Source organism: Panthera tigris, chromosome D2, assembly GCF_018350195.1.
Source record: "Panthera tigris isolate Pti1 chromosome D2, P.tigris_Pti1_mat1.1, whole genome shotgun sequence".
NCBI lineage: Eukaryota > Metazoa > Chordata > Mammalia > Carnivora > Felidae > Panthera > Panthera tigris.
In genome coordinates this window covers 78,789,813-78,803,016 of record NC_056670.1, presented here as the reverse complement: position 1 = coordinate 78,803,016, position 13,204 = coordinate 78,789,813, and the positions used below count along the sequence as shown (strand labels likewise).

At 49.2% G+C, this 13,204-nt stretch overlaps 1 protein-coding gene across 3 annotated transcripts in view; it reads left to right on the top strand.

Moving 5' to 3' along the window:
* CHST15 (carbohydrate sulfotransferase 15) overlaps window positions 1-13,204 on the top strand; it is a 79,326-nt gene that overhangs the window by 37,478 nt on the left and 28,644 nt on the right. For 2 of the 3 annotated variants that reach the window (XM_042960170.1, XM_042960169.1), the window contains 3 exons: window positions 8,137-9,200; window positions 9,912-10,251; window positions 11,994-12,140. In XM_042960170.1, the coding sequence (XP_042816104.1) occupies window positions 8,655-9,200; window positions 9,912-10,251; window positions 11,994-12,140 (1,033 nt within the window). In that variant the 5' untranslated portion in view covers window positions 8,137-8,654. Of the gene's footprint in view, window positions 1-2,113; window positions 3,089-8,136; window positions 9,201-9,911; window positions 10,252-11,993; window positions 12,141-13,204 lie in introns of those variants that run through there. The other variant, XM_042960171.1, reaches the window with a different exon arrangement.

Here is a 13,204-nt window from a genome sequence, read left to right as displayed (position 1 = left end):
TCACCAGAGCCTGCCCAGGTATTGGCCTGGGCCCTGACTGCCCACCGTCATTTGCAGATTGGTCATAGCATGAACGACTTTAGAGCGGAAGTCCCCAGGAATCCCCCACGAGTTCCTTTCTGCCGTCTCTTAACTCCCTCTGTAAAGAAGCCGTCTGCTTAGCCCAGACGTCTAGAACTTTGGGACCAGGCACATTTTGGGAAAATTGACCCTCTCTGTCCAGTACTGAAGCAAGTTGTGGACGGATAATCGTTCTGAAGGGGCTAAGCTTTTCCCAAGATGCACCCGCAGCGGTTTCAGACTCTGCAGGGCTCCCCACCCTGGTTCCTGGGGCACCTGGATGATCCCAGTTGGCTTTGCTCTTTAACGTGTCATTTCTGCTAAAAACCTGGCTGACTTCTCTGTGCCTGCCTCTCACTGTCACCTGCCTCTTCTGATTCATTGCTTCCGAGTAGTTGCAGACGGGAAAATCGGATACCTGAGCCTAGAATTCTGTATACAAGTGGGCCTGGAGTGAGGGCTGGAGGGCTTCCCCAATAAGGAAAGGACACCTGCCATATACTGAAGTTTGCCAGATGCTGGAGTGAGCATTTTATGGACATCATCTCATTTCCTCTTCACATCCACACTAGGCAGCACTGATGGTTTCACTCCCATTGTACAGATGAGGAAATAAAGTCCTAGAATGGTTAAGTCAGTTGCCTGCGATCACAAAGCTGGCAAGGAATTGAGTGGGGGGGCGCCTGGGTGGCTCAGTCGGTTAAGCGTCCAACTTCGGCTCAGGTCACGATCTCGCGGTATGTGAGTTCGAGCCCCGCGTCGGGCTCTGTGCTGACTGGTCAGAGCCTGGAGCCTGTTTCGGATTCTGTGTCTCCCTCTCTCTCTGACCCTCCCCCTTTCATGCTCTATCTCTCTCTGTCTCAAAAATAAATAAATGTTAAAAAAAAAAAATTAAAAAAAAAAAAGGAATTGAGTGGGAATGAAATGCAGGTCTGCCTGACTCCAAGGCCTGAAACCCTTTGTTTGCACTGCTCAGAGAACATGTTTTGCTACATCCAAACTTTCTAGTAAGTTGCAAATCACCGGGACTCTAGGCCAGATGCAGGGGAGGAGTTGGCTGCCTCCTGTGGAGATCTGATCACAGCAGAAATGCCAGTTTCTTACGAATGTATTTTATGGAATGAAAGAATAGTCTGGAATATATTTTCTATACTGTAAGGCATGGGAAGTAGTCATTATTAACACATACAGTGTTGATGATGAACTTAATATGCAGTCAGGTATGCTTTAACTTTTTAACAATGTTTCTTTTGAGAGAGAGAGTGTGAGCGAGTGCATGAATGGGGAAGGGGCAGAGAGAGAGAGAGAGAGAGGGAGAGAGAGAATCCCAAGCAGTCTTCCCACTGTCTGCACAGAGCCAGATGGGGGCTCGATCCCACGAGCTCTGAGAACATGACCTGAGCCTAAATCAAGAGTTGATGCTTAACTGAGCCACCCAGGCTCTACAGCCACTCAGCCCCTACAGTCAAGTATACTTTAAAAATAACTTTTAGGGGCGCCTGGGTGGCTCAGTTGGTTAAATGTCTGACTTCGGCTCGGGTCATAATCTCACGGTTTGCAAATTCCAGCCCCACGTTGGGCTCTGTGCTGACAGCTCACAGCCTGAAGCCTGCCTCAGATTCTCTGAACCTCCCCTGCTTGTGCTCTGTTTCTCTCTCTCTCAAAACTAAATAAACATTAACAAAACAATTTTTTTTAATAACTTTTAAAAACGACCTGTGTTGTGTAGGATAGGACACACATTTTGGGCCCGCCAGGAAGACACTGCAGGTCATATCACACAGTTTGAAGACCTCTCTTTTAGACCAAGCACAGAGGAGGTGTTTCAGTCATCAGGAAAGGTGAAATCTGGCAAGGACATCATAAGGATTAGGCTGTAGGAAAGGTTTGCTCAAGGAAGCACCGAAGAAATTATAGTGGTCCCAGAGAGAGGCGGGGAGGAAGGCGTCGTTATCAAAAAGGGGGGGAGAATGGGGTCAGCTGTCCAGATAACAAAACATAACAGCCGTGGTTGTCACAAACGCGCATTTTGCCAGAAAGTAACCTGGTGCGTGACATTGGGGCAGTTTCGTCTTGTTTGAGAACGGCTGCCCTCTGGGTTGCCAGCACTGTTTTGGCATATCTGCTTCTGGTGTTAGCCAGGGGGTTCCATTAGGCAAACGCATGGATTCCGTGGATTCACTGGGTCTCTGGAGGAGTTCCTTTGGCCTGAACCGCTCGTGATTCACTTTACTCCTATAAACGCACTTTGGGGGAACTTACAAATGTACAGTTGTACCGGTTTAACTTAGTAACACCTCGTGTTCATAACCTATGGAAGAGCGGATCAGTTAGCTTTTATACACCCCAGCCACTGCCCGCCGTACTCTTCCCATGGCGACGGCAGAGGTGTAGAGGGCAAGGCGGGTACGCGTGACGTGTCTTAAGGCCTGGGCTTGGGACTGGCCCGTTGTCATCTCGGCTCATTGTGTGGGCCAGAGCAAGTCTCAACCTGAAGCCAAAGGGTGGAGAAACGTATTCCACTGTGCTCGTTGAAGGGGCTGCAAAGTCACTCGTGCGACGGAGAGCAGAATGCGAGGCAGGGTAATAAACTGGAACCAACAGTGTAATCTACAGTAAAGAATAATCCACTGCTACTTATCAAATACTTCTCGTGGGCCGGGACTATGTCTGTCTAAAAATAGCTAATAGTTATTTAACACTTACCATGGGCCACTCTCCTAAACGCTTCATATGAATTGGTCACTCGAGGCTCACGGCAATGCTGTGGTATAGGTCCAGTGAGTATTTCCAGTTTACATCCAGGCACACAGGAAGAGACGTGTATCATGACTTGCTCAACGTCAAAGCCACAGGTATCCAGGCTCCAGGGCTGTGCATGGGACCTGTAACCGTCAAGGATTTCTTTTGAGAACACAGAGGCCCGCATCACTTAAGTGACTTGCCTGAAGTCACCAGGTGGACACGGCGTTGGCATCCTGGCCCGCAGGACTGCTGACTGTCTTCCTTCCGCTATGCTGTGTAGACGGTGAGTGTGACAATTGAGGGTTGTAGCTTTATTCTGTTGATTTGACCGCATTGTGATCCAAAGCGTAAAGCTCCGGGCGTAAGGTCGGAACTGGTAACCTGTTGTTTGTGCAGGACTCTCCAGGCTTGCTGCTTCTCAGTCTCCGAGACAATCTGATGTCTTCGAGCTAAATACGAAAAAATGTTCCTTCTTGCACTTGTTGATGAATATTCCTTGAAGAAATCTATTTCCACACACAGAGCCCAAAGGAAATGTCAGCAGTTAGACATGCTAATCAGAAGAAAGCCTTGTGTTTTTAGTAAAGGTTACTTAAGACCCATCAGATCTTTTTCCTTAAAACAGTCAAGGAAAATCACGTAATCAGCTATTTTTTTTTTCTCTCTCTTCTCCCAGAGGGCAGATGTAAATGTTCTACCTAAATGAAGCTATTTATTTAACTCCATCCAGATTTCTTTTGAAGTTTTGTACATCTTTCTTCTGCTCTATCAGCTCCTGGCCACCATAATTTAATAAGTTTTTCCTAGGGTGAAATTGGATGCCCTTTATCGATCTTACACTGAGGGGGCATTCAATTACTTACTCTAAAGTGGTATTTCTGGGTCTCTCAATTACAATTTTGTTATAAATGGCTTGCTAATGATGCTTGGGGTACATAGGTTAATAGGGGGCATCCTAGCCAGGGCTGGGTAATTGAATGCTTTCTATTTTGGGACCAGTTATCTGATCTCTCACGGTGGTACCAGTTCCCACAATTACAGTCTGCATCCATAGGGCACAGCATTGAGCCCAGGCTGGGAAGCAATCTCACTGGAATATATAGCAGAGTGCTTTGGTTTAGCACCTGCACGGAGTGCCAAGGGTCCTGACTAATCTGAGTCGACCGGCACCAAAATGTGGACATTCCAGACAGGTCAAGTGCAAGGGAAAGGCGTTGCTGATTTTTTAAGGAAGAACAACCTGAGTGTTAGGTTTCTCTACGCGACTGTTCTCAGGATAATTTGTGGCATGTGGAAAAGGCCAATTCGGGAACACCAACGGCAATCCATTTTCCTTTCAACACAGCGACATTGATTCGATTTTTCTTCACCGAGTTATGTTAGTTAATAGTTACACATATTGTAAAGATCCTTTTGAGAGAATATGTAATGTGCATCCTTTTTTTCCACTTGGACGAATCTCAGCCCTGACTCCTGCCTTCCAGGTCCTACAGAGTCTGGCTCCTGCCTCCTCGTGCATCTGGTTCCTACCCCTTGCCTGCCCCAAAGCCCAGGAGTCTGCCCTCCTGGTGGTCCCCCTGGGCTTTGACCCCCGGCTTCTCACCTTCACAGGGTCCTTCTGTCTCCCAGTCCCACGTGGCTGGCTTCCTTCTTGGCATTCAGGTGTCCCGTCCCCACTGGCCTTCCCTGGACATCCTGCTGCTAGACCCCCTTTACTGTTAGACTGCAAGTCTCAGCGGGGGTGGAGGTCAGCGCACAGAAAAGCCCCTGATGACAAAGAATTATCTAGCCCTAGTGCTGCACTGCGGACACCTGTTTTAATGGTTTCATTGTATGCTCCCTTTGTATTTTCTTCATGGCCTTTATCGCTGTGGTTTGTCGCATGTATTGTCTGTTACCCTGTAGCCTCTAACTCCTGGCAGGATATAATCTCCCGGTGGGGAAAGGCCTCCCTGTCACCGTCACTTCTGTACCACTCGTGTCCACACCAGGCTTGGTCGGGAAGCCTCAAAGTTGCCGGCCCTGCACGTACAAGGGCCCAGCCGTGTATGGTATATGGTCATGTGACTTCTTAATCAACATCATCAAGGGGTATTTTGCATACTATCTACTGGCCATATGTTTTGGTAAAACTTGTAAGATAGCTTTGTATTTCAAAGAGGGTCCCCCGGATGTTTCCCCCTTGCCACCAACTCCAACTCCCTAGGCACCAGCTGGGTGCCCTGCAATTCAATTCAATTCCAGTAATAACTAGCTGGAGCCCACACGAACCCCACAAATTAAGGGTTCCGTCCCCCAAGACTGCCCCCACTTCAGATGCCGGTTGCAAATACTGGGTCCCTAGGCTACCCAACTTCCGTTTGACCTGGCTACAAATTCAGAGGTACCCACAGAGCCCTCCTTAGTTCTGATCATTCACTAGAACAACGCAGAGAATTCACGAAAGCACCTTATTTACCATTACCAGTTTGTTATAGAGGAAGCAACTCAGGAATAGCCAGACCGAACACAAGCAGAGGCCAAGATGTGGGGGGAGGAGGTGTGGAGCTTTCCTGCCTTCCTCTCTGGACGAGCCACCCTGCCAGCATCTCCACCAACTAGAAGGCTCTCTGAATCCTGGCATTTTGGGGCTTTCATGGAGGCTTCATTGCACAGGCATGACTAATAAATCACTGCTCCTTGATGATTAACTCCGTCTCCTCCCTGGAGGTTGAGGAAGTGGGGCCCTAAGTTCCAGCCTTCTAACTGGCTAATCAAGGCTCGGGCATTCTGGTGACCAGCCCCATCCTAAAGCTCCCTGGGGCTTCATTCAGGAGTCACCTCATTAGCATAAGCTCAGGTGTGGCTGAAGGGTAAAAGGTGCTCCTGTCACCTCTTGGGAAATTCCAAGCGTTTTAGAAGCCGTATGCCAGGAACTGGGGGCAAAGACCACATGTGTCGTTTTTATTCTGTTGCCCCCCGCCCCCATCTCGTATTGGCTTTGGGTCTCCACACCTCCACGGCTTCTTCAGCAGTGCCTGGTACACAGTCACCCTTCAGAAGGGATCCGCGGGCCAAAAGGACAGACAGGTGAATGAGTTGTTGCCCTAGTTCTCTGCGCCCTGTTTTATGTGTAAGAAGCAAGACTGGAGTAGCGGTCTGGCTGGAGGGGGCAGGCTGCCCAGGGGTACAAACGCCTGGGCTCACCGTGTCCCAGAGCCCCCCTGTTGAGACTGTCCGCTTCCCCGACTACCCAGATCCGTTTACTTACTTTGCTTGTAATAAGAAACCTTTGTTTGTGTTTGGGAATATTTTGCCCATTCTGTTGGGTCCGGATTTTGTGCATTCTTGTCTTAGAGCTTCAAAGACCATGTTTTTAAAAAAAATCTAATTAGACTTTCTGCAGCCAGAGACACAGAAGGGTGCGAACACGCTCCCCGCTGGGATCCTGGTTGGAGCCTTCTTTTAACCCGCTTGTCCTTGTCTTCAACATGTAAAAAAATGTTTTCTTGGCTTAGTGATTGGATTTCCAAGTAGGGGATCTTGCCCTTTTGTTTCTTTGGTTTGGAAGAATTGTTTGTACCAAGTGATGGGTCAAGGGTGGTTGAGCAAATGGGAGGCAGAGATGTGAGCCTTGAGGCTCCTGTCACGTCCCTCCAACTGCTCTCAGAGATGAGAGGGCGGCAGAGCCCTGGATGTTGGCCTGGTTCCAGAGCACTTTGCCTCCGCCCCCGCCCACACCACCCCGACTCCTCTGCTCTTCCCAGAACTGCCCTGACCCCGATGTCAGCCTTCACTAACTAGCATTTCTCAAGCTGGTTCCTTGCGACATTAGTGAAAATTCCATGGCTGGTTATGTTTTGGAAATTTTGTGTATTCTGTTCCTCTCCTGTGAATTCACAGGGCTCAGTAGAGTATTAAAGGCTTCAGAAAGTCCTGTTGGTAAAGAAGTCTGTTTGATTTTGTCCATCTCCCCTTTTCTCCGAGTAATTTAAGCACAAAGCAGGTATTGACAACGACCAGAGCACTCAGTGGAAGACAGTTTAGGAAACGTTGCTTGGCTGTTGCTTGGTCCACATATTTTGATAAGGTGTCGGCCTCTGGGTTCAAGGGAAGGGAAGGTTTCTGCCGGTGAGTTCTCCTTGTTCGGCCTTCCAGCCAATACAAGGCGGCTTTAATGGAGGGTTAGTTAATCCCGCCTTGATAGGTAGGATTGTTTGAGGGCTGTATGTGTGTGTGCCGGGTCGGAGGTGAGTCCACTGCCCTTTGGGGTAATTCATTCTCAAGAGCTAAGGAAAAATAACGTGCTAGGATTTCCCGTCTTTGACTCCACTTCAAATGTTCTTGGCCTTCACTGACCATGAAAAGTCCTAATAGTAATGGTCACTGATGACACGTCTTCATGCTGCCTACCTTTTAGGGGAGGCCAACTATGTGTAGGCATTCTGCAAACTCTTGCAACAAGCTTGTAAGGGAGATACTCTCACCCTAATTTTACTAGGGAGGGTGGCAAAGCTTGGACAGGTCACGTGGCTTACTCAGGGCCACACAGCTAGTTCACGGCGGCCTACCATTATTGGAAACTAAGCCTCCTTTTTTGCTCGTTTTACAACATCTACAAAGAAGTGTCATTTGGGCAACAATCTATTTTATAACCACAGAATTCTGTTAATGGATTTTTAAGAATCATGTTTTCCCCAGGATGATGAAAGTGAAAAATGATTTCAGGGTCTGAGTGTTATGTTACTCAGGAGAATACTGCACGTTGGATTTAATTGCTTAATAACTTAAAGTCAAATGGTTTTTTTTTTTTTTTTTAATATGATACACTCTACTGAAGGAGAGAATCATTTCAGTGTTTCTAAATTTTCATTAACTTTTGCCTCCTAAACTGGTAATAAAGGTTAGATCTCGGTAAGAGACTCTCGGTGCTATTGGGAGAGAAAGAAAAACATATTATCTCTGCACGCGCCTATCCTAACCAGGCTGCTTCTTGGGTATTTGGTGGATTTAAAAGCACGGATATGTCCAAACAGTCACTGACCCTGCATGCATCCGAGAATGACCGTGAACTCCTGAGATTTGGGGATCTGGTACTTGGCTGTGGTGTGGCTGGGACACTAGAGGATATATGCGGAGTCACATTTGGTGGCAGAGCTTGAACCCCAAAGCCAAGCACTGAGGACCTGAAACGTCTCCTTTTATCCTGTGTGATTTTCTATGACTTGGCTTGCGATGGAGCGGACTGGCTGAAACACAGGGGTGGAAAAGAGCTTCTCTCCTCGGAAGATGATCCCAGGGTTACTGCGATCATCATATAAGCTACTAAAACCTCTTTTCTCTGTTGTTTAGGTGGTCTGACATTTTAAAAGTTCTGCTCCCCCTGAAGAGGAAACATTTGAAAGGAACACGAGATGTAAAAGAAGAAATCTTCACGGGCGTCTCCAAGGATGGAATGCCAGCCCATCCCTCGCTGAGACCATGATCTCTTCTCATCCCTTGGATGTTTCCGTGTTCTCCAGCAAGAATTCTTCCCCGTCATCTTGTGCCATGGGAAAAACCTGAAGGGCAGGCAGAATTGTTCCCAGACTTCGGGATTTTTCTGAGGTTTCAGCGGCTCTTACGGGACATGACAATTGGAGATCACTTCTTTTTGTTGTCTTTCAGAGTCGAACCAAAGAGGGCACTTCCTCATTGTCTAGTGCTTTGGCTCCTGCTCATTTTTATATTTGTTTCCGTTGCTTGTGCCTTAAAACCATCTTACGTAATCAGAAGACATCCTTAAAAAGTGTTCAGTGCGACTTGCATGCATCTGGGCTCCGCAGGGGCTCTCCCATGGCTCTGTGGGCCAGCAGTCCAAGGGCATTACCATGAGGCACTGCATTAATTGCTGCATACAGTTGTTGCCCAACAACGAGCACAAACAGCAGGTTGGCTGCGGAGGAGGCCCCCTTCACAGTCACCTGGAGTGCCCCGCGTGCAAAGGAGAGAACAAAATTGTGCTTCGTGTGGACGGTAAGCAGATGAACTTGCTTGCTGTTCTCGAGGTGAGGGCTGAGGGCAATGAGAGCTGGGGCAGGTTTCTGCGCTTCAAGAAGGGGAAGCGATGTAGCCTGGTTTTTGGATTGATGATCATGACCTTGGTGATGGCATCTTACATCCTTTCTGGGGCCCACCAAGAGCTTCTGATCTCCTCACCTTTCCATTATGGAGCCTTCCCCAGCAATCCCAGCTTGATGGACGGTGAAAACCCGAGTGACACGAAAGAACATCATCACCAACCCTCTGTAAATAATATTTCGTACGTGAAAGACTACCCAAGCATTAAATTAATTATCAACAGCATCACAGCCAGGATAGAGTTCACAACCAGGCAGCTCCCAGACATAGAAGATCTCAAGAAGCAGGAATTGCACGTGAGTAGCCTTGTGCTAATCTCCATTGATTGATTGAGTTTTAAAAATAGATGCTTCCTTTTCTGTGGCCATCTTTGGGAACACAGGAAGAAAAATGACGGAAAAAAAATGTTCTCATGTGTAACAAGGATAATTTGACGGCCTCACAGATCAGAGTGCACTGGGAGAGGGCTGTCCGTTCACGATGTTTACACCAAGGAGGAAATTCGAAGTACTGAAGGGCGAAGCTAGAAATACCGGAAGGGCCTCTCCTTCTCATAATTTCATCGCAGGACTTGAAACGCGGCCATGGTGGCTCAAGTTGCTTTTGTAGATCACCAGAATCCTGTTTCTATTGTGTCCTAATTAGTATTTTTGTCCCTAATGGTCACTTAAACACACAACTAGTGAAAAGATTCCAACTGTGAAATTTAATTAGATTGCTGTGCGCGCGTGTGAGAGAAAGAAAGATAAATCATGGTAGAATGGATTTTGAGTAAGCTTTTATCTTCGTTCTCTCCAAATTCTAGTTTTATTCTGGTCTAAGGAGAAAACATGGCCTTGGCTATTTACCAAGTTTTGCTTTATTTTCGTGCTTAGCCATCGTCACATAACAGTTGAAACGCGAACACTGCAGCGAGGGTGAGGGCATGATCGCATCGCGGTGAGAACGCGTTCTTGCTCATTGTCCCCCCTCCATGTGTCTCTCCCTTTTTTTCTTTTTCGTTGCAGATGTTTTCGGTAATCCCCAATAAATTTCTTCCAAATAGCAAGAGCCCCTGCTGGTACGAGGAGTTCACGGGTAGGAACACCACCGACCCCTACCTGACCAACTCCTACGTGCTCTACTCCAAGCGCTTCCGCTCCACCTTCGACGCCCTGCGCAAGGCCTTCTGGGGCCACCTGTCCCACGCCAGCGGGAAGCACTTCCGCCTCCGCTGCCTGCCGCGCTTCTACATCATCGGGCAGCCCAAGTGTGGCACCACCGACCTCTACGACCGCCTCCGGCTGCACCCGGAAGTCAAGTTCTCCGCCATCAAGGAGCCCCACTGGTGGACCCGGAAGCGCTTTGGTGAGCGCCAGCTGCCGCCGCGAGGGGAGGGGCCTGCGCCTGCGCGCTTCTTCCTGTCCCCGCCTCCCGCCTCCCGCCTTCCCTAAAGTGGCTTCCGGCTCCCATCCCAGGTCCCGTGGTGCTCGGCCCCGCCAGGGAGGGTGGGCAGGTCCCCGAGTCGCAGGGAGCAGACAGTTCGCTAATCCAGGGCCGCCCCCACTCAGACCTCCAGTGGGGCTGGAACCCGGCTCCCAGTCACCGAGGGAGCATTTATTGAGTGCCGGCTGTATACAGGGCAAGGGGAAGGGTGCAGAATCAGCAGCTGCTCTTGTTCTGAAGAGCTTTGGTACACCTGCCAGCGGTGAGTGGTTAAGTGCCAGCTGGGCGTATTTCTGGGGCTTTTTGCCCCCAGCTCTGCACCGTTCCTGCCAGAGCTCCTCCCGCCCCCAACACCCCCCTGCCTGGGGAACACTACAAAGATTGCCACGCTGGGTGAAGTTTGAGCTTCTGGCTGGCTTCTCCCAGGACCGTGAACACGTCATCAAGCTGCTTCGGGCCTAACTTGCTCTGACCTGCTCCATCTCTCTGCCTCAAGTTCAGAATGAACGTCACCTCGAGATAATTCCGGGCGACCTTGCTCGCAGCATCCCTTTGCGCCCGGGGTGACCGTGGATACCGCCCCCACCCAGCCAGAGCCACCCTGCAGCCCTCATGTCACTGTTTCCTCTTAACCTTTTCCCTTCTGCCAGGAGATGTTTGGTCCCTTTGACAAAGGTCAGAGCTCGGGTGGGACTCGAGGGCGTGTTTCAGGCAAAGGACCCAGGTTGCTTAGAAGGGAATCTTTAAAGTTTTCCTTAGTAGAACCTGAGTTTCGACCAAGTCCTGTTTGTGTCCTGACAAATTGACTTCATACTTTTGATGTCCTTCCCGGAGCGGATGAACAGAAGTGTAAATGTGTCTTTTGTGGTTTGGCAGCAGCAGCTATGGGAGCCACGGTTTCACATAGGGTGATCTCCCTGCACAGCTCACCGTTTGCCCTAATGAAACCCAGCCTCCCACTGGCAGGGAAGAGGGAAGCCCAGGAACATGCTTCTGGAATCCGATCCCCAGGGTCTCCTTGAACCTCTTGCTGTTTTGTACACGGGTGTTTTCTCTCCGCTTTCCGTTAACCTTGATGGTTGTGGTTTGGGACAGTGTGTTGTTAACATATTTCCACGTGAAATTTACCCGCTTTTCAGGCAAGGGGCACAGTTGGGCTGCGTGGGCCGATGCCAGAATGACTAGTGGGTTCAACCGAGCGTTTGTCCCGGGACTGTCCATTCCCCTTGTTGAGACAGAGAGACAAGCTGCCTGATCCCACAGGCCAGAAACAGAAACTCAGATAAAAAACTCCCTTTTCTGTCTGATACAGCACGTGCCTTCTGGATGCCATCGCTGCTCAGCCACTTTAGGGCCCGTCTGGCGCACGTGGTGACCAGCCCCCAAGTCTCTGGCCCTCTAAGCAGATGCTTTTATAGATCTCGAACAGGCGGGCTGTCCTTGAATCTGCCACTTGGGGCTGAATGGTGGCCTTCCGCTCCCTGAAGCGTGCACGGATTAAAGAGGACAGCCAGTTTGCAGGCGTCCTTCTTGTGAGCCCCCTCCTGCAGCTTACTCCGGTGGGCCCCCGGGCCTTCATATCCCTCTCTGGTTACTTCCAGGAGGCCACCGTCCGGCCGTTGACAGTTTCGTTCTCAGTAACGCGGGCTTCTTGGTTCTCGTAGGAATCGTCCGCCTGAGAGATGGGCTTCGGGACCGCTACCCCGTGGAAGATTACCTGGACCTCTTTGACCTGGCCGCACACCAGATTCATCAAGGACTGCAGGCCAGCTCTGCAGAGGAACAGAGCAGGATGACTAGGATCATTATCGGTATGGCTTCTGGACAGCTTCCACCGGGGCCACTCCCGCCCCAGGCTGGGCCCCCATTCCCCCCGGGCCCCTTCTGCCCTGACGCTGGCCCAGCTTTTGCTCTGCCCGCCGGGAACATTTGCCTGACGCCGGCCACCTCTGTTGAAGGTGCACTTCCCGACCTGGCCATCGGTCTCCCCCCTCCATGAAACGTTGACGTCGTTTACGCGATTTCTGTAAAGCAGCGATGCTTAGATTTTTTTTTTTAACTTTTATTTATTTTTGAGACAGAGAGAGACAGAGCATGAACAGGGGAGGGGCAGAGAGTGAGAGGGACACACAGAATCTGAAACGGGCTCCAGGCTCTGAGCTGTCAGCACAGAGCCCGACGCGACGCTCGAACTCATGGACCGTCAGATCATGACCTGAGCTGAAGTCGGACGCTTAACCGACTGAGCCACCCAGGTGCCCCAAGCAGCGACGTTTAGTAGGCTTTTTTAGTTCTGTGCAGACTCAAGTGTACCGGAAACGTTTTTGTCTTTTTTTTTTTTTTTAAGTTGACATTTCTTTGTCTTCATTTAAACTAAGCGCACACGCTTGGTTTCTTTTCATGACGTACTGATCTAAGTTTGGATGGGGCATCGTGATCGCCGATAACCAATGAGTCGATTTAATATTGTGGCTTTTGTAGTCCCTGGCCAGTGGGGCCCGGTAGAGAGGGACGCAGTCTCTTCCTGAAGCAGACGCAGCCCTAACACATTGTTGGTGACTGATGGCTGTTGAGAAAGCCTAGCCCTTATCAACTTAATGCCTTTAGACATTCACAATGAGGTGGTTTGATTAATAATCACTTTTTTTTTAATTCACAAGAACATTTTATAAAAAAAAAAAACTTGTCTAACCCGCTCTTTGTATTGGATTCAGCTTAGGAGAAGACATTTATCCACTTACCTCTTCTGAAAGAGAGAAACCTAATCACATATTTTGCTTCAACTGGTTACCTAAGGCAGCAATCTGTTTTTTTCTTTTTTTAACTTTCCTAAATGTGTTATATTTTGATTCTCCAAACTCAAGGAATCTTTTAG